This window comes from Capsella rubella, unplaced genomic scaffold (assembly GCF_000375325.1).
Source record: "Capsella rubella cultivar Monte Gargano unplaced genomic scaffold, Caprub1_0 scaffold_7, whole genome shotgun sequence".
Classification (NCBI taxonomy): domain Eukaryota; kingdom Viridiplantae; phylum Streptophyta; class Magnoliopsida; order Brassicales; family Brassicaceae; genus Capsella; species Capsella rubella.
In genome coordinates, this window is record NW_006238917.1 from 5,440,640 (window position 1) to 5,460,286 (window position 19,647).

At 37.7% G+C, this 19,647-nt stretch overlaps 7 protein-coding genes and 4 non-coding genes across 13 annotated transcripts; 7 read left to right on the forward strand and 4 right to left on the reverse strand.

The window, feature by feature from the left end:
- Window positions 1-76: 76 nt before the first annotated feature.
- On the reverse strand, window positions 77-2,349 carry LOC17880897. The gene is made up of 8 exons (XM_006284286.2): window positions 2,057-2,349; window positions 1,495-1,561; window positions 1,162-1,239; window positions 1,002-1,054; window positions 759-895; window positions 601-665; window positions 435-493; window positions 77-348 (listed from the first exon to the last, which is right to left on the reverse strand). Exons 1-8 carry the CDS (start codon window positions 2,297-2,299, stop codon window positions 259-261), a joined length of 792 nt encoding a protein of 263 aa, XP_006284348.1. The 5' UTR covers window positions 2,300-2,349; the 3' UTR covers window positions 77-258.
- A 110-nt stretch (window positions 2,350-2,459) lies between these two features.
- LOC17878898 (E3 ubiquitin-protein ligase SIRP1) lies at window positions 2,460-4,334 on the forward strand. The gene is made up of 2 exons (XM_006283935.2): window positions 2,460-2,677; window positions 3,019-4,334. Exon 2 carries the CDS (start codon window positions 3,063-3,065, stop codon window positions 4,140-4,142), a length of 1,080 nt encoding a protein of 359 aa, XP_006283997.1. The 5' UTR covers window positions 2,460-2,677; window positions 3,019-3,062; the 3' UTR covers window positions 4,143-4,334.
- Window positions 4,335-4,467: 133 nt separating this feature from the next.
- On the reverse strand, window positions 4,468-7,062 carry LOC17877825 (probable pyruvate kinase, cytosolic isozyme). The gene is made up of 3 exons (XM_006286120.2): window positions 6,636-7,062; window positions 5,625-6,086; window positions 4,468-5,549 (listed from the first exon to the last, which is right to left on the reverse strand). Exons 1-3 carry the CDS (start codon window positions 6,852-6,854, stop codon window positions 4,737-4,739), a joined length of 1,494 nt encoding a protein of 497 aa, XP_006286182.1. The 5' UTR covers window positions 6,855-7,062; the 3' UTR covers window positions 4,468-4,736.
- A 281-nt stretch (window positions 7,063-7,343) lies between these two features.
- TRNAI-AAU lies at window positions 7,344-7,417 on the forward strand. The gene has a single exon. It is a non-coding gene; the product is annotated as a tRNA-Ile (tRNA).
- Window positions 7,418-7,505: 88 nt separating this feature from the next.
- On the forward strand, window positions 7,506-10,112 carry LOC17878251 (transcription antitermination protein NusB). The gene is made up of 7 exons (XM_006284140.2): window positions 7,506-7,895; window positions 8,279-8,355; window positions 8,557-8,691; window positions 8,865-8,919; window positions 9,010-9,097; window positions 9,384-9,482; window positions 9,573-10,112. Exons 1-7 carry the CDS (start codon window positions 7,582-7,584, stop codon window positions 9,708-9,710), a joined length of 906 nt encoding a protein of 301 aa, XP_006284202.1. The 5' UTR covers window positions 7,506-7,581; the 3' UTR covers window positions 9,711-10,112.
- A 1,643-nt stretch (window positions 10,113-11,755) lies between these two features.
- Window positions 11,756-11,844, forward strand: LOC111829813. Its single transcript, XR_002833169.1, has one exon. It is a non-coding gene; the product is annotated as a small nucleolar RNA R12 (small nucleolar RNA).
- Window positions 11,845-11,946: 102 nt separating this feature from the next.
- LOC111829814 lies at window positions 11,947-12,034 on the forward strand. The gene has a single exon (XR_002833170.1). It is a non-coding gene; the product is annotated as a small nucleolar RNA R12 (small nucleolar RNA).
- A 46-nt stretch (window positions 12,035-12,080) lies between these two features.
- On the forward strand, window positions 12,081-12,171 carry LOC111829793. The gene has a single exon (XR_002833149.1). It is a non-coding gene; the product is annotated as a small nucleolar RNA SNORD24 (small nucleolar RNA).
- Window positions 12,172-12,838: 667 nt separating this feature from the next.
- Window positions 12,839-14,342, reverse strand: LOC17879949 (putative F-box/FBD/LRR-repeat protein At4g26350). The gene is made up of 3 exons (XM_006285750.1): window positions 13,461-14,342; window positions 13,229-13,363; window positions 12,839-13,123 (listed from the first exon to the last, which is right to left on the reverse strand). The coding sequence occupies exons 1-3, from the start codon at window positions 14,340-14,342 to the stop codon at window positions 12,839-12,841; spliced, it is 1,302 nt and encodes a 433-aa protein (XP_006285812.1).
- Window positions 14,343-14,973: 631 nt separating this feature from the next.
- LOC17879195 (F-box/FBD/LRR-repeat protein At4g26340) lies at window positions 14,974-17,139 on the reverse strand. 3 transcript variants are annotated; one of them, XM_023779099.1, is made up of 4 exons: window positions 16,777-17,139; window positions 15,780-16,577; window positions 15,549-15,683; window positions 14,974-15,461 (listed from the first exon to the last, which is right to left on the reverse strand). In XM_023779099.1, the coding sequence occupies exons 2-4, from the start codon at window positions 16,503-16,505 to the stop codon at window positions 15,174-15,176; spliced, it is 1,149 nt and encodes a 382-aa protein (XP_023634867.1). In that variant the 5' UTR covers window positions 16,506-16,577; window positions 16,777-17,139; the 3' UTR covers window positions 14,974-15,173. The 3 variants fall into 3 exon arrangements, with proteins under 3 accessions (XP_023634867.1, XP_006283807.1, XP_023634866.1); XM_006283745.2 differs by having other exon boundaries at window positions 15,780-16,689; XM_023779098.1 differs by having other exon boundaries at window positions 15,780-16,705.
- A 685-nt stretch (window positions 17,140-17,824) lies between these two features.
- Window positions 17,825-18,181, forward strand: LOC17877779. Its single transcript, XM_006284861.2, has one exon. It carries the CDS (start codon window positions 17,873-17,875, stop codon window positions 18,179-18,181), a length of 309 nt encoding a protein of 102 aa, XP_006284923.1. The 5' UTR covers window positions 17,825-17,872.
- Window positions 18,182-19,647: the final 1,466 nt, after the last annotated feature.

Here is a 19,647-nt window from a genome sequence, read left to right on the forward strand (position 1 = left end):
TCTTCTAGGCTAATAATATTTAATGATTCTCTAAACTCAAGCAGAAATATTTTTCTGACTCAATTCATTCACTCTGAGACAGAAATCTTAGAAATCACCGAATCAGGCAAAAAATACACAGTAATACAGTTCTGTCTCAAGCTCAGATTTTGGTTTCAGACAGAGTTTTATGGACGAGAGTACATTGCGATTGAATTGGAAATATACCTAGCAAACTTTGTTTGAGATAACCCAAGAAATTGTGGATTGTTAGATGTATCAGACGGGAACTCCTAGCTCAGACATACTCATGATCCTTTTGTTCAATGCAATCCTCTTCTGTCTCAAGAGCGAAGTCATGGAAGCCACCTAATGATTCAAGACAAGACAATTTGATAAGACCTTCATTGCAATGAAACAACAACAATGGGAGATAAGAAAAAAGTCAGACTCACTTCGGCTCTAAGCTTGATAGCTTCCCTTCCAGGAATTTGCCGAAGTCCGTCCATCAAATCTGCAAAAGAACAGAGATCTCTGTGTAAATTGAAATCTGACGTAGTGGCATTATCAAAAATAATCAAAGATACCATTGAAAGGGAGAAGGGAGTAAAAATAAATAACCTGCAGCTTGACATTCAACCTTGTGGACGGACTTAGCAAGACGATGTACATCGTTTCCAGAGTTCCTATTGATAACAGTAGTAGCCAATAGCCATATTAACACAAATGATGTCAACAAATTTTAAAAATAAGTGGGAGTGTCGATGTTGGGGGCATACATGAGTTCAGAGAGACCGCGTTTCATATCCTTCTCTGCTAAAGCAGTCCTCTCAAGCAATTTTTTGCTCTCCTTTTTCATCAAGTCCACAGACATGTTCAACTCCTGAACATGCTTCTCAGCTCTCAAGAACTGTGCCTGAAAAGATGATTTTGAAGTGGATATTAAAAAAGAGAAGGGAAAAAACCAGGGCAACTAATACAACGTTGAGAAATAAATTTAAAGCCAATGGCATGGTAGATACCTCTTCGCTCTGAAATCGACCTAGTGTCTGACGAAACAAGAATCTTCTTGGGCCTATAAGTAGAACAATAGAAAACCAGATTCATACAGGACACATCTAATTAAAACAGATGTAATACTATTTGGAAACAAGTAAAAGTGAAAAGAGGTAGAAGTTCTACCTCGCATCAGAACGAGACCAGCAGCAACACCAATCCCAACAGCAGCAGCTGGATGTTCCTTTGCGTATATCAATTCTTCTGCAACGAAAACAAAAACAGCCAAGGATACGATTGATGAGCTGTTACAAATCTAGTGAATCATGCCAGTATTAATTATTTAGAATGACAGGAAGATTCTAGTTTCATATCACTATAAGATGCTCTGCAAACACACATGAAAGTTTTGGGAACTATCCGTTATATCTTAATGATTTGATCTAAATTACTTGTTCATAAGCACTACAGTAGTCTACAAGTATAAATATTTTTTCACAAAATTTGGCTGCAAGTCACCTGTTACTTTACTGAAGAATGCATTCTCATAGGTCTTGTATTGAGTCAAAGCATGTGGAATGAAATCCTGCAATTTCACAAAAAAAATTAACTACAACAGGATTGTACACGAAGACATATACAGCTACTTCATAGCAATATCTATATGGATAGCAGATATCTTGAAATGACAATGATTCTTTGAACAAACGTAAGTAAAGAAAACATAATGTTGGAAGATAATAAAAAGTGCCTCAGCGATACAGACTTCTAAACAAACCATTTTGAAAAAAGGAGGAAATTTCTAATCAGAACCAGGAGAGACTGGGATCACTGCCAATAAGTTCTAATGCTATGATTTAACAAGATTTCACCATATGAACAAAACCTAGCAGTCTGCACCATTCAATACATAAAAAATCGAAGGGAGCAAAATCTATTTTGATACGAACTCATTTCTAGAAATTATAGCTTATGAGATATTGAATTCCAAATCCGTGATTTGAATTCCAAAAAATTGTTGCTAAGAATCTCGATTCGTAAGAAACTTCATGGTGAACAGAAGAGAGAGAGTTAAAACAACCTGTATAGAGCGGAAGTGAGAGGTAGAGTTTTCACGGAGGGAACGAGCAGAGCGCATGGCGGAATCCGTTGTATCCTTCACCGTCCGCTGGAGATCATCCACCCATTTCTCTGTTCCTCCTATGGATTCCTCCACCAAGTCAACCACTCCGATTGGTTTATGCTCCGTCACATCAGAAACAGTTTCAGTCGCGATCGCTGGAGCCGAATCATCGGTAACGCCGGTTGCTTCGGTTTCGCTCATCGTCTCCGATTTGCCTTTCTGACACCGAGACGGACGCTACGCTTCTTTCAACATTACCTTTCACCGGTTCGGTTCGATTCAATTTGAATCCAAATTAAACTCGGTTAAGATCGACCCGGCCCCTTTATATATCAGTGTGCAGTTAATGGGCTTTAAGATTGGGTCTGCAATTATACGTTGCATTCTCTTTCTTCGTCTCCGTCTTCGTGTTCTTTTCCTCCTTGATTCCTCTTTATTTCTTCTCCCACCATTTTTGTAGACCTCCCAGAAGATAAAAAAGACAAATAAAGAGCTCTTTTTCATCCTTGGTGGAGATCTTGAAGAAGGAAGAAGATTGTTTTTTCCTCTGGATCTCCAAAAATTAAGAGCATTTACAAGGTATGATTCTGTATTTGTTTTGTTTTGATGACTCTATGTGCATGAGAATTGGGAGTTATATTTTCATGGGTTTGCTCTGATTTCTATTGTTCGTTTCATTGGGAGTCATCTGCTTCATTAATTTCTTCGTATTTGCATAGGAAGCTTGATTTTTTTGCGATTTTTCTATATGAATCTTGAGCTGATGATTTATTCTCTTTTTAAAAATTGAAACTTTTGGGAATGTTGTTCTCTTTATCTAGATCTGCTGAAATTAAATATGAACCGGATGAAACAAAGGTGGAAAATTTAAGGTTTTCATCATGTTTTTTTTTTTGGTCTTCTTCTTCTGGTTGTATCAGAAACGAGGGATTTGGGTGGGGAAGGAAAGAAAGGGGAAGAGGCAATGGCAGCTAGGTATTGGTGTCATATGTGTTCAGAAATGGTGAATCCAATCATTGATGCCGTGATCAAATGCCCCTTTTGCCAAAGCGGGTTCGTCGAGGAAATGAGCGGTGAGATTAGTGGCCGTGGCAGCAGCAGCAGCGGTCTAAGGGAGGTTCAAGACCCGGATATTGATTTTGGTACTGATCGTGCATTGTCTCTATGGGGTCCAATCTTGCTTGGAATGATGAGCAATCCTCGGAGGCGTAGAAGGTTTAGGAGAACAGAGTTTGGTGTTGATAATGATGAGGTCAATAGTGCTGCTGACGTTGGTGGAAATGACAGCAATGTCGATAGTCATCATCATCGTCGTCGTCATCATCGTCATAGGCAACAAGGTAGAGAGATTGATCTAGACAGAGAGTTTGAGTCTATTCTTAGGAGGAGACGGAGAAGCTCAGCTACCATATTGCAGTTGCTTCAGGGTATTCGTGAAGGGATTGATTCCGAATATGAAATCTCGGACCGAGACCCATCTAATCAATCAGCTGTTGTTCAGGGATCGACGAGTTTGAATCAAAACCGGAACAACACTTCTCTTTCTGCAATTGGAGATTACTTTGTTGGACCCAGTTTAGACCACTTGCTTGAACATCTAGCTGATAACGATCCAATCAGGCATGGGACTCTTCCAGCTCGAAAAGAGGCCGTGGAGAATCTACCAACTGTTAAGATATGTGAGCCATTGCAATGTTCAGTTTGTTTGGATGATTTTGACAAAGGAAGTGAAGCTAAAGAGATGCCGTGTAAGCACAAGTTTCACATCCGCTGTATAGTACCATGGCTCGAGCTTCACAGTTCGTGTCCCGTTTGCCGATATGAACTCCCTCCTGATGATGAGACAAAGGTTGATCCGGTAAGACCGAGAACAAGAACTCTAGAGATCGACATAAGTAGTGAGAATGTGGAAGATGAGGCAAGGAACGGTAATGTGAGCGAGAGAAGGTTCTCTTTTCCATGGCCGTTCAGCGGATTATTCTCTTCCTCCTCTTCTTCATCTGCATCGGCCTCGGGGTCGTCGCATCTTGGTGAGAACTCATAATAAGGATAAAGGAAAAGAACAGTAACAAAACACAACCTCTGCGTTTCACTTGGATCACTATTCCTCAGCTTCTGCCTTGGTAGTACATAAAATCTTGTTCACTCAGATTGTTGAATATAACAAATAAACACTTATGATGAAATGAATCTTTGATTTATTTGTTTAATATCATCTGGCTTGATTTCATGATCATATGGGTTTGTTTGTTTTGTATACATACCCCAATAGTTTCCGTTAAAAAGGTACTAATGGACACTGGCATTTATGTTGAGAGGGAGGGACATGTGAATTTGGTTGTGGCCTGCATGCAAATTGCAACGCATTATCTTCAAGTGCGAAACTCAAAGCTCAGTAATTACGAGCCAAATGATTCACGTTACAAATTTTTGTAGAATATTTTCAAAATATAGTCTTTGGTGATGCAATTGCATTCGTACAAAGCAGAGAAAGGTCCAACAACATTATGTAGTGTGTGAAGTTTCAACTTGTCAGCCACAGCCACACAAAAAAAATAAAAATCAAAAGAGACTTAAACTTGATGAATAATATCCAAAACGCTAGGAAGCTCCGGAAAACGCGTAACGCAAAATGAGATCACTTGACAGTCAAGATCTTGATAACAATAGCATTACCTGTACGGAGGAGAGCCACCACGGAGTCTCCGGTCTTGCACAGTTGCTTCTTTTTCCCGTAATTTGTGGCGAACTCGATAGTCTCTTCTGTTGATTCGTCAATTGAGGCTCTAGCTGATCCAGCGTACAGCACCGGGACCAAACCGCGGAAGATGAGGCTGTGTCTCGCAGGTGCCTCGTTGCTACACGACCAATCAAAAGAGTCGGACGTGATTTCCGGAACTACAACAGACAAAATTGGTATCCCTGGTCTGTACTTAGCCACCAGTCTCGCAGTGCTGCCTCCTCTGGTCAGCACCAATATGAGAGTGGCTCTAGCGGAAGTAGCGGTTCTGACCGCAGAAGAAGCAAGTGACTCGATCGGGCTCATTGGCACCTCAGCGTGAAGCATTATTCTCTTGTAGATGTCTCCATAGTCCAACGTGCTCTCTGCTTCCACACATATCTTGGCCATTGTACGGACAGCAAGCTCTGGATATGCTCCTGCAGCGGTTTCACCGCTGAGCATGACACAGTCCGTGCCATCGAGGACAGCGTTTGCAACATCAGTGGCTTCTGCTCTTGTTGGTCGTGGGGATTTGATCATAGACTCGAGCATCTGAGTCGCTGTAACCACTGGCTTCCCCATGAAATTGCACTTGTAGATCATCACCTTTTGAGCTAAGAATATCTTCTCGATAGGGATCTCCATTCCAAGGTCACCTCTGGCGATCATAAACGCATCCGAGTTTATCAAGATGTCATCAAAATTGGCCACACCTTCTTGGTTTTCAACCTTACAATATCAAAAGTAACATATCATAAGAATTTTATTATGGAAAAGTAATTGTATAGTTTGAGTGGCGTATACCTTTGACATGAGAAGAATGGTTTTGGCATGTTTCCCGAGTAGCTTCCTAACCTGAACCAAGTCAGAACCTTTCCTGACAAAAGACAGAGCAATCATGTCGATTTGATTTGGAACTCCCCATTCAAGAATGTCTTGCTTGTCCTTTTCAGTTAGAGTTGGGAGATCAACCACTACGCCAGGGAGATTAACGTTCTTCCTCTCACCAAGCATTGACGTGTTCTCACAACGGCAACGAACCGTGCCTTTTCCTTTGTCACAAGAAAGGACCTTTAAGGAGATGGTACCATCGGCACAGAGTATGACCATGCCTGGATTGACATCTTCCGCTAACTTTTTGTAGCTCATGCAAATCATTTTATCATCACCTTTCAAGTCATAGTCAGTTGAAATGGTGATTTCTTGGCCTTGTTTTAACTGGATAGGTTTCCCATCCTTTAAGAATCCGGTTCGAATCTCTGGCCCCTGCCAAGCAAATACAATAATCAAAATCCTTCCTTATACCATTATGCAAAAACCAAAATTAAAGGTCCCCCAAACACATATACTTTTTAACAAGAAGGCCATAACAAGATTTAGCTACGTTATACACTTCACACCTTTATTAGCTTTTTCATGGCCAGAAATTAGCCAAGTAACAGACGAGAAAGTGTGAATTTGAAGCCAAAGTTAAGAGTCTTAACAATCTAACATTCTGGCCACAAGTTTATACTTACAAGCAACCAACATCAGTTCTCCATCTGGTTATAACCAGCAAACATTTCCCACAGATCTTAAACAGAGACAAAACGAGTGTCTTAAGATCGACAGTGAAATAAAAAAAATCAGAACTCCTAGAAACAAGCACTATACGAAAACGCTAAAATCAGTTAAAACACTAATCAATTGTAAAATGAGGAAAAACAATCTGATTCAGGCGTGAACAGAGGCTAAATAATCAAAAGAAAACGCTGCAATGGTATGGATATACATAGATCAATGCACCTATCACATTAAAGTTTGTATAAGATTGACCTTGGTGTCGAGCATGACAGCACAAAGCATGCCAGTGTTAAGCATAGCCTGACGAAGATTATCGAGGGTCTCCTGGTGATACTCATAAGATCCATGAGAAAAGTTGAAGCGAGCCACGCTCATCCCCGCCCTAAGAAGCTTCTCAACCATTGGGACGGATCTGGACGCTGGCCCGAGTGTGCACACAATCTTAGTCTTTGGCTTCTGTTCCATAGCCATCGCAGTAGAGTAACCGATCTCGATGGATAACAAAAGACGCCGGCCCAGACGATCACTGACTGTGAAACTGTGTCGGAGAGAGATCTGGTTTGGAGGACAAGGCAGAGACAGATCTCTTCGTAGCCTCTGATGTGGAAATGCAAGGTTGTTGGTTGGTCAGGGGTGCTGAGGCAAAACCTAAACGCAGATTGCTGGAAAAAAAATATTACTCGGGGGCTAAAATGAAGTAATTGTGTTACGTAATTTTTCTGTGATTTAAAATAACCAAGTAATAATAAAAATTACTAAGAAATACACGTAATACTGTATTTGGTTATTCAAATCTGATGAATAATTATTTCCGTTTTTAACATAGAATCTAGTATTTTTAACAAAGTAATAAAAATGAGTAACACTTGATAGTTGATACTTGTCTAAAAAGAAACCTCTGCCTCATGATCCACTGACTAGTGTTATTTTTTATTTTAAATCGTCACGATATAACGTACTGGCCTATTAGCTCAGTTGGTTAGAGCGTCGTGCTAATAACGCGAAGGTCACACGTTCGATCCCTGTATAGGCCATTTTAAAAGGTTTTTAGTCAGAGTGGTAAAACGCCGTCGTACGTTTCAACTTCATTTTTTTGTTTCCCTGAGATATTTTTTTGTTTCTTTTCCATTTTGCGGATATCGTTATCTGCTTCTTCTCACTAAACACGACGAAGCAGAGAAGAGCTCGAAACAAAAAAATGGAGGGAACCATCTCGCCGCTTTGCCTACGTTCTTCCTCGAGTCTCTGTTACTTTTCCAGTAATGTTTCGCCAAATTCTCACCGTTCTATAGGATTTACATTGGTGAATTCGCTCCGGCCGACGAACTTGGTGTCCCTGCGGACTGGAAATAAACGGTCATCGCCGTCTTCTCTGCGGTTGTTTCTATCTCCGACAAGAAGCGCTCTCCGTACGCCGACGATTTCCGCGGAGGAGGTGAAAGATGTCCCGATGCCGAAGATAGATAAGAGCGGTCGATTAAGCAGTCCTAGAGCCGCACGCGAGCTCGCTCTGTAAGCTTCATTTTCTCTCTTTTCTCGTTTCTTAAATCGTATTCGCTATTTCGCTTACTTGATTTTGAATGGAATTGGAAGTTTAGCTGGAAATAAAAATTCGTCTTTACTGAAATTGGAATGAGTTTGGTCATTTTTGTGGCTTCTTGGGACTAGAATGAAGCTCAAATTAGAGTTCCATGAGGTTGGGTTTAAGGTCTTATCCAAAACCCCAAAACCTGAAATTAATTTTAGTTTAGATGGATAAAGTGTAAGCCTTTTCTGTTCTCCATTCTTACTTGATTTCCAATGAAAATGAGCTACTCTATGATCATTTGCTATTGGTTTGAGTCTGCTCTCTAGTTTTCTTATTCTGGATCCCTTTTGGTTTATGACCTTTACAGAGTAATACTTTATGCCGCATGCTTAGAAGGATCAGACCCAATTCGTCTCTTTGAGAAGAGAATAAATGCAAGAAGAGGCAAGTATATCAACTAAATATGTGTTTTTTATCTTGTTTTTTTGTTTCCTGCTGCAACACAGTCATGAATATAGGAATCACATTGTAATCTCTTTGATCGTTGTTAATACTATTTCCGTTTTCAGATCGCCTACTCTGTGGATAACTTGCTTGAAATTTTTGGATTTAGTACTTGTGATGAATGATGTTTGCTTTGTACAGAGCCTGGATATGAGTTTGACAAGAATTCTTTGTTGGAGTACAACCACATGAGCTTTGGAGGACCCCCAGTTAAAACAGAAACAAAAGAGGAGGAAGATGAGCTTGTGCGCCATGATGAAAAAGAATCCAAAATCGGTTGGTCTTATTCTGAAAATAAGTCTTCCTGTTCTGCTTGATTGACAAAAAAAAAAAAAAGTATTCCTGTTCTGCTTTACTTATATATGGCAAAGAGAATCTTGTTTGGATTGGGTCATGGATTTTTCCCTTGTTTTAATAGTGAACTGTTGTGTATCCTCCCTTTTCTGCAGAAGCCGAAGTGCTTTCAGCTCCCCCAAAGCTGGTCTACAGCAAACTTGTTTTACGGTAATCTATAAATGTATCAATAGATAGTAATTTCTGCTTACTCTGAAAAAAATTGTGTATACCTTATTCCCACTATGTGCATTTACGTAGGTTTGCAAAGAAACTCTTGGCTGCAGTAGTTGATAAATGGGATAGCCACGTCGTTATCATCGAGAAAATTTCCCCGCCAGATTGGAAGGTATAAGTTGATACGCTTAAACTTCAACTATGGTCATGTACTGGATAGTTAAAAACTAAGGAACTACCAACTCAAAGATTCATCGGTTATCATTTTCTTCTGTTGTCTAGTTATTGTGATAGCTCATATTATTATTGGCTGTTTGGCACCTGAGCTCAACATTTGCTTTGAATTAAATTGAACATCTAGAAGCAGTTGTCTATTGTTGACGGTGTTATTGTCTACACATTTTTTCATCTCTTATCATCGATAAATACCTTAAAGATGTTGCTGTACCTATTGGCAGAGTGCACCAGCTGCAAGAATACTAGAGTTTTCAATTCTTCACTTAGCAATGTCTGAAGTGGCAGTACTTGAAACCCGACACCCAATAGTCATCAACGAGGTAACATACAGACCTCTACAGTTAGCTTTGCAATGTGATAACCTTGCTCTTGTTGTGAACTAACGCTGTTACAAAAATGATGTGGAAAAGGCTGTTGATCTTGCAAAACGGTTCTGCGATGGATCAGCGCCACGCATAATCAACGGATGCCTAAGGACGTATGTCAAGGATAGAGCGGCAACATCAACACCTCAAGCTTTAGAATCAAAGCAAGAAGTGTCAGTTTAAGTTAGAAGAAAACCTGCAATTTACGTTAGGAGGCAGGCAGGCAGCCTCAGGATTTTGGTCGTCGGAGAAGCTCGTAAGTAAAGTGTTGATCCGATGATGATTTAAGATATAGACGGAGTCACTGTGAGGAGAGATTCTGTCTTCAGAGGTCGCTTCTGGTCCGAAGGTTTTGATACCTGAGACTGAATCTATCCATTGCAGGTCAACAGGATTATTGCTAAGAAACACACCATGCTCATGTCTGTATTAATATATTGGACTAATAAATATATAATTTATGTAGTAGTTTCCATGCTTATGTCTTTGTATCTTCCTTCACTTGTGTCCCATATTTGAGAACCAAAAAAACAAAAAAAAAGCTGTATAATCAGGTTTTTAGTATACTTTTTACAGTTATGGTTACAACTTATAGGGGGTTATTGGGAGGTTGAATCTAAAAGAGTTCGTGGATTTTAAAAGTTTTAGTGGGTGTTATTGGATACTGGATTTTAATAGAGTCTAACTCTAAACCAAATCTAGTGTTATTTAATAAATGATTTTAAATCTTTTACTTAAATCAAGTGTTATTGGTTCTTATAATTATAGAATCTTCATTAAAAGAGTTTAAAATCAAGTGTTATTGGTTCTCATATATACATTGTCTTTATCAAAAGAGTTTTAAATCAAGTGTTATTGGTTCTCATACTTATAATTATTAATCAAAGTCTTATGTTATTCAAGTTTGGTGGATTTTCACAAATGATATCATTTAAAAGGATTTAAAATGAACATGAAACTGATTTCATATGTAAATTATGTCAATCCAAAAACCAACCTTCTACATGAGATTTCACAATCAAATAAACAAAAGTTTCACCCTATCACTCAACGTAATACATATAACTCATCCACCCAACATTTTTCTCTCTTCCTCATTTTCTTTTACGTAGTAGTGTGTCCGTTACAACAAAAATACACACTACGTTCCTCATTTTCCACCCAAAATGAATATGGTTGCTGTGTGATTCATTTTCGTCACTTTGTTTTTATACTAATTAATTTTCACCTTAAAAAAATATGCTAGAACTTCAAAACAGAAAATGAGAAAAAAAAATGTGATAATAAAAAGTTTGGTAGAATTTCATTGAAATTGTGAAAATCATTTGTTATAGAATTCAATTCTATTGTTCAAAACAAAGGATATCATTTGTCATTGTAGAAATACACTTCCACGGATTTGTTAAAATGAATTATAATTCAGTTTAAATGAACCCATATTTTAAAAGTCTTATGATTTTTAAAATCTAATGGAGTTGAATTTAACTTATACAACCAATAACACCCCCTTAGAGATTTTAAAATTCTCAAAGATTTTTGTAGATTCTAATAAATGTTTGCTAAATTTTAAGTGCAGTATTTTGAAAGTTGTTGTTAATGACCAAATATGTAGGAAATCATATTCCCAATAACACTAGAGTTTAATAGAATTGTAAAATCAATAAGTACTCAACTTTTTGAATAACAAAGGATTTTAAATGAAATTACAAAATCAACACACCAATAACAAAAGATTTTATTAAGAATTTAAAAATTCATAAACGAATAACAAAAGAATCTTAGATTCTAACAATCTTTAAAAATCATTTTCCCAATAACTCCCCTTGCGATATCAGAGTGGACTTTTACTCACGTACTAATCAAAAGAAAAGTAGTATAAACTATAAACCAAAGGCCCAACTCAAAAGATAGAGCCCATGAGAGAGCTGAAGTAGAATACGGCAGCGTTTCGTGAAGCAAAGAGATGACTAGGGCTTCTTGTTCTTGTAGTCAAACCTCCTCGTCGCCGTATATATATAAGTTCTGCTCTCTTCTTCTATGTACAAACAAACCTCGCGGCGTATTCATCATATCTCTTCTCTTATTGTCGATTAGTGTTTGTTGTTTCGATTCGGTTTTGGTGAACTCATTAGCGAAGCCTCAGCTCTAGTTTTCCATAGTAGTTGATTTGGAATGCTTTTTGGTTTATTTTGTTTTGTTTTCTAAAAATTGTTCTGAGAAAAGATGTTTTGAGGATGACGAAAAAAATCATTCGGATTCCCTTTGAATTCCCCCTTTGGGGAAAATGTGATTATATAACCAGCTACTTCTGACTCATCATCTTCTTCTTCTTCTTTTGTTTTTTTTGTTCTATTGCTTTAAAATCTTAGTTTGTTGATTTTTTTTTTTAAAAAAATCTCTGTTTGAAATCTAGTTGATGATGAAAGATGACGAAAAAAATCATTCGGATTCCCTTTGATTTCCCTCCGGGAAAGATGTGATCATATAACCAGCTACTTCTGATTCATCATCATTAGAATTTTTCCAACTTGTATATGTTTTTGAAGATTGTGTGGCCAGTGATGCAAGAAAATATTTGCTACTCTTGATGAAGGACATAGTTCTTTCAATTGATGATTGGTTTACCACCAAGATCTCTGAGGCCTTTTTTTTATTTTCTTTTTGTTTCTTTAACTTTTATTTTTCCAATTTGATTTTGTTTCTCAATCCATGAACGAATTCTTATTTGCTCCGCTCTTAATCAGACACCATGATTAATTTAGTTACTTCATCCATCAACCTATGTCCTTGGTTCCATGATATATGAACTTAACAATACTTGCCTGAAGATTGAACCCTATTTGTCTGACATAAACCGATTCAGAATCGATATAAAGCCCGTTTCAATAATTTAAAAGTCATACCAATTTTGACTGTAAGCAAGAGAGACATAAATCGAATTAAATTATCATCAAAATACTTTTTGGCGGGAGCGTATAAACACCAAAACTAAATGACGAACGCTCTTTAACTTTATTTCCCGTTTACAGTATACCAAGGAATATAGTTGTGATTAGGGATTTCTTAAGCGTCGAAGAAGTCCAAAAAGTATTCTGTAAATATTGATATTCTGTAAATATTGATGTCTGATGATCTCTATGTGAAACACTATCTCAGCATCAATTCTCAATTACTCAGGCCAAACAAAATGTGCGAATTAGTTAACCGAAGCAAAATAACAATTCAAACCGAACACCAAAATAGTCTTTCTTTAGTCACATCTGTTCGTGTGTTCAAAATATACAGTGCAAGAAAGCAAATACATAACATGTTCAGTCGAACAGAATCCGACATGATGGCGAAGGCCTAGGAACAGATGCTAAGTCTTTGAGCATCCTATACTTCTCTCTAAAATCAATTGTTTCCGAAGAGAAAATCATTTTCTTCAAACCAGTAGCATTCTCTAGGACATATGTTGCTAGTTCTTTTTCTCCTTGTCTCCCTTTATACCCACTCCACCTGAAACCTTCAAGACTGGACAACAAACAAGCGGGAATAGAACTCGGCCCCTTCCACCAATACGGGATCTCTATACTAGCAAGTCCACGGCAACGTTCCTAATACCAATTACGAACAACTTCTTTGTTATGTTATCACGATCAAAAGCATTTACTTGTGACAAAAGTGACTGTACAGAGAAAGAAAAAAAAGAGACTGCATACATTGGTGACTGTCAGAAACTGTAGTTTAGGGGAATCTTGGAGCATATGAGTAAGAAGATCCCACCAACCTTGAGTACATGTACATATCTTAAGGTCAACAAGGTGACAAAAGATCATTTCAGAAGGATTCATAACCTGTTATATTTACAAAAAAAAAATACGCAAGTTAGAATAGTACTGATCAAGGAACACTATATATATATATGCAAATGATCACAAGATCTGTTATTACCTCTGATAGTGATAAACATAGATAAAGGCCTCTGACCTTAGTAATCTTTGCGAGATACTTGTGAGTAATATATCCATTAGCAGTCCCAATACGTGCCATGACCAAATCAGGCCTTCTCCGACGGGAGTCGAGAAGAACAGAATTACACACAGAAAAGTACTTCAAAGGAGCCTTGATCACATTTCTACTACCCTTTCCAAATATCTGATCAAACTCATACCCCAAAAAAGACCATCCTTTTGAGGAAGACACATCAATAGTGAATTCTATAGTGTGGCCTGCCATATGTATCATATTGCCGCCATCACCATCATCAGGTCTTGCTAAACGCAACTCCTCAAGTTTAGGGCAACCGGATATAATCCTAAGAACATGTGCATTGTCTATGCACCCGGAACTCCTAATTAGGTATAATTTTTTGAGGGAAGGGAGACAAACTGCTATAGGAACATCCACAAGAACACAACTTTTAATGGTGAGTGACAAGCTCTCGAGTGTTTCACATGTGTATAAGCTACTAGGCAAACAGAAGGATCCTTCCTCAGAATAATGAATAGAAATTTCAAGCTCACGCAGTTGACGACTAACTGCAATATCAATCCATAGTCCAATATCTACGGCACGGCATTCAGGGTGAAGACTAAGATTCTTGAGATCCAACCTCTGGAGAACTGGAGCGTTATGTTTTAGCAAAGACCTGTAAACAAACTGTGTGAATCTTTTGTTTTGGCTTCTACAATCATATTCAAGTTTTGGCACCGATCTCCAAAGATATCGCCATCTTTTGGACAAAAGACTCGTGACAATGACATCTTTTGTCGGAATACATGACATTATTCGCAAGAGCAAGTCATCTGGACACTGACTGATGATGTTCTCCATGTCAACACTATACAAAAACAAAATTTGAAAAGAGTAAAGATGAATACATATATGATTCGTATCAAAGACACACAACAAAAGAAAAACAGAGAGAATCACAATAAGTTACAGTGACTGTTTGGAGATATGCGTAGTACCTTGTTTGTCAAGCTCTTTTTGTCCTGGGGACTAAGGACTAAGAATTGACGCGCGAGAGGAAGCTAGGATATAACCTAAACCCTAGAAAAAAGTATATCAGGGGTTGATTCACGAACCAATGACTCAATTAGGTGTATAGTGACTCTCCAGTGTTACGGGGGTTACTCTGTTTCAGGCATAAAAGTATAAACCCTAATCTTTTAATATAGCGGCCAAAAACAAATGTAGGTATAAATAATGTCAAAATTACCATTTGGTAAAATAAAATATAAAAAAAAAAAAAAAAAAAAAAAAAAAAATAAAATTACCATTTGGTACAATAAATCGTCATCTATAATTTTTTAAAGTGATTAAGGATGGTTTGAACTTTGAAGTCACATACATATTGATATTTTGCTAGCTGTGAAGCCACATGTTTTGAGAACGTTAATGTATATCCAGCGTCAAACATAGATGAGAGGGTAAAGCTGTGTTATGTTACCGTAACACAATGTAAAAACAGAGATGATCATGTTTCCTGTTGAAATACGAAATTAAATAAAACGTTCATCTCCACACTTTTGAGTTTGAGGTACAGAAGAGAAGCAAGTTGGGTTTGACTTTGACATGGTTCATCATGATTCATGCATGTTTTGTTAAACCAGTCTTTAACCAAACTAAACACAAACATAAATGAGATTCCAAGAAAAATATTCAGTCGAATAGAAGCTGAGACGAAGTTGAAGCTGTAGGTACTGATGCCAACTCCTTGAGCATCTGATACTTCGTTCCCACATCATTAGATTCTGGAGAGAACTTTGCTGTCCTCAAACAAGCAGCATTCATTAGGACATATGTTGCCATCTCTCTATCTCCTCGTCTCCCTTTGTACCCAATCCACTCAAATGCCTCGAGACTAAACAAAATACACTCTGGGACGACATAACTAGGTGGCTTCCAACCAATTGGGGTTTCTTTGCCACAAAGAACAGAATCATGTTTCTAAGACCAGCATGAGAGTTATCAGTCAATAATTTTGGGAAACTAAACCAGATAAAAGCATAATATAGAGACCACGGAGGAACGTACATCAATGAGTTTGAGAACTCTTAGTTTGGGGGAATCTTGGAGCATATAAGTAAGAAGTGTCCACCAACCTTCAGCAAATGTATACAAGTTCAGATGAACAAGCTGACTGAAGATCATACCAGAAGGACACGTAACCTGTTTTTTTAGTATACACAATAGCATAAAGTAACATTGAGAGGGGTAATAATATGAAAAATCACAAGATTCAATATTCTAAAGGTTTGTAATTACCTCTGAAAGTGATAAACATAGAGAAAGATGTCGGACAGAAGTAAGAGACCTCAGAAATTTGTGAGGAACTCTTTTAGTAATCTCAACATATGCCTCGACCAACTCAGGCATGTTCTCAATTTGACGGTAGTCGTACAATGCTTCATCTCTAATGTTAAGGCATTTCAAAGAAGGGGCATCTATCACATATCGACTACCATTAACATCATTTCGGTCCAACATAGATAACCGTTGTAAGGAAGGCACAGCCACAGTGACACCCATTACTAAGTCTTCCTCATGTCGCTCCACAAACAATTCTTCAAGATTTGGACAACCAGATAAAAGACTTGGTAGAGATGCATCGTCTACGTAATCAATAGTCCTTAGGTGCAGAACTTTGAGGGACGGGAGACGAACTGAAGAAGGAATATTCAGAAGAACGAAATCGATGAGTCTCAAGGTCTCTAGTGTATCAGAGGTATATACGCTACTTGGCAAACTGAAAGACACATTCCAGGGAGAACGAATAAGAACTTCCAGCTCACGCACACGACGACTAACTGCAACATCAATCCATAGAGCAATATCTATAGCAGGACAGCGAGCGCCAAGATTCAGATGCAAATGTTGTAGAACAGGAGCCTTATTTGATAGCAAAGACCTGTACACAAACTGAGAGAATATCGTATAGTCACCAATACCATTGTGATTGGTATCATCGTATCGAAGCTGTGGCACTAACATCCAAAGAAACCGCCATCTTTTGGATAAAAGACTTGTGGCCACAACATTTCTAGTCGGAACACATGACAAAATCTGCAAGAGCAAATCATCCGAAAGTTGACTGATACGGTCCATGTGAGAAACAATGCTCTGGAATCTCAAACTTTGAGCTTCTGTGGCAAAAGGACAAGTCTACGATTGGAGCCTACAGATTAAAGAACCTAAAGGGGTTTCATAAATCCGTGTGAAGAAAAGACACAACAGACTTATAGTGGTCACAAAAAAAACTTACAGTTGATTGGTTGGAGATACACTCGTCGTTCCTTAGTGCTTCCTGGATTTCTAGAGTGACAAGCTGATGCTAGAAGTGTAAAATGAGAGGGATGATTGATTCAGGAGCTGACCAATGCCCTAGGCCTCGTTGATTTTACCCTCTATAGTCGCAAACCCCCGTTTCACACAAAACCCTAAACCCAAAGTTGGTTTACATTTCTCAGGAGAGGATAGCAAAGGAGCTAGCAAACCCAGATCATAACCCAAAAATACCAAAACCCAGATGAAGACGAAGCTTGCCACAGGGCACAGCGAATTGTGAAAGCTGAAAGGTCTCAACTTTAATGTGAGAGAGACTGTGAAATCCCCAAAGTTATGGGTGTATAACCGAAATTAAAGCGACCAAAAATATTTAGAGGGGATGGTTAAAAGTAAATAAACCGTACATGGTCTAAATTGCGTAAAAACTACGGTATATAAGCATAAACTAAGAACCAACCCAAACAAAGATCATTTATTGATACTAACATTGCGTCTGACTAATAACTACATCAGAGTGATCGTTTGCAGAGTTTTAGTTGGATCAAAGAATGGTAGCTTACCTGTGGAGAAAACAGCTTAATGGATTAAGGTGAAACCTATAGAGACAGTAGCTTACGAGTCCCATCATTCTCACTTCTACTAGAAGCTAAAACATTCCTACAAAATTTAGTTCCATATAGTACCTATTTACAACAGAACAAAACCAAAAAAACATATATTTTTATCATCCTATTACTTCTAATAATTTGCAATAGTTCTTAATGTAAACTGAAACCAAATATGGTATAGAACTAATCACTATGATTTTTAACTTCCACTAAAACAATAGGCTTCGTTTTGATTTGCTAGCTTTTTTAATTAATTAAACACTTAAAAAAATGGATTAAGCAGTATTCGGTTAATGATGATGATGAAACATAGAAGTCAACGTGGCAAGATCAGGAAGGGTGAAAGATCGTGGGAAAACCCAAACCTTGGTGTATTGTACACACAAACAGAGACAAATTGGACGAAAATCACGGAAACATCATCCAGTTACAGTTCTGTCTGAATAAACAGTGTATGATACGAACATGGTGTTCAACGGCCAGACAGTTATGTCCGTAGCCCATTTGTCGGCGGAGATTTGGCAACGACTACGGCGGATCCCACCGTCCGATCGCATAAGCAGCAGCGAGATGCTTGAGCTAGTCTGCTTCTTCCCGCTCCAGCAATTGGGTCGATTCGCTTTATGTCTCTTGTCTTTTCTCTGCCTTCCTCCTCCAGGTTTGCTCTATCCTGAAGCCGACGAAGACGATCATGATGATCACTCTTTTGTTTATGGTTCATCTTCATCTTCCATCGCTACACATCAGCATCATTTTCATCTGCATTTTGAGTGATCAAACTAAACTCGATCATGTTCTCTCTTCTTTGTAAAGGTTTTTTTTTTTTTTTTTCTTTTCTTTGCGATTACTCTGTTTTCTCTCTGTGTTCGATGTATATACTCTGTAGTTCTTGTGATTTGGTGAAAATCCAATATTTTTTCCGGATTACAGTTTGTGTCCTTGTGAATATTGTCTATATTTGGGTTCGTTTAAGTCTATTCCTTGATGATTAGACCCATCAATACATGATTATAATCTGCAATCGTTGAATCGATTTTACCTCGAAATGTTAAAAGACTAATGAAGCAGCATGCCCCCGATTTGTTTTTGTGTTGTGGAATTGATCAGAGATCAAGAGAGTTTTTGGTTTATAATCCGGGTTTAGAGTAGACAACTCTGTTTTTGGATCTTTCTGGCTCTGTGTCTGATGTGATGAGCTTTAAGATCAAGAACGATGTTTGTTCTTAAACCAGCATTATTGGATATCTAGGCTTGGCGAGTTGTTGGTTTCTTGGCTCCCAAGAAAGAAGCTTGCTTTATATTTTGTTAGTGTGAATCGGATAGTTTCATGATGGTTCTTCATTTTGAATCAGAGTCTTGTATGGTAATAGTATAGACTAATAGAATATAGGCATAGGCAATACCGCAATCGCATGAGGTTGTTGTACCCACTGATTAACCCGCTAATCAGAGACATGTAGTTGAAGCTTGTTAGTTTGACGAAACAATTTCAATTTACTTTTCCTTCATAACTTTATAACTTAAAAAAAATATATAAGAATCAATATAATTTCAAAAATATAATCGAGAATTACAAAGATGGTATGTATTATACCTTATTCATCTTAATTTTGTTTAATACAATTATAACTTACATTGTACAACTTTTTTCTTTTTTTTTTAGGGTCAAATTGTACAAATTCTTGTTATATCGAATTTTGAGCAATAATTGGGATAAAATGGACTGAGCCAATTATATAAAGTGAGAGCACATGGAACCATCAGATCAAATTCACATATTCTTTACTGTACCTACAAAGAAACAACAAACTAAACAGCTAATTGCTTTCTCTAATCTATTATCTATTCACTGTCACGGTCGTCAAATGGAAAAAAACAAAACGGTATCCTATTTCTTCTCTCTTTAAATTATTAAGAAAAAATGTTCCTGGTATGATGAACTGTATATTAATTGAAAAATACGACAACTTTTGAACTGTATAATCTTTGAACCAACCATATTATATTATCCCTTTCTCCAAGGAAAACAATATACAACTTAAATCGGCGCCTGCACTATTCTTTCCAACTCTTTATTTTTCAACTAAAGATCTCACTTGGCTTTACAGAGAGGTTCATGTGACTAAAGAATGTTTGTTTCTCTACCAAATACAAAGAATTACAACAATTCGAAAATGTATTAATTGTGTTGGTGCTTATTAAATTTTTAAAGTGATAATTACACAGTTGGCCTTACACGC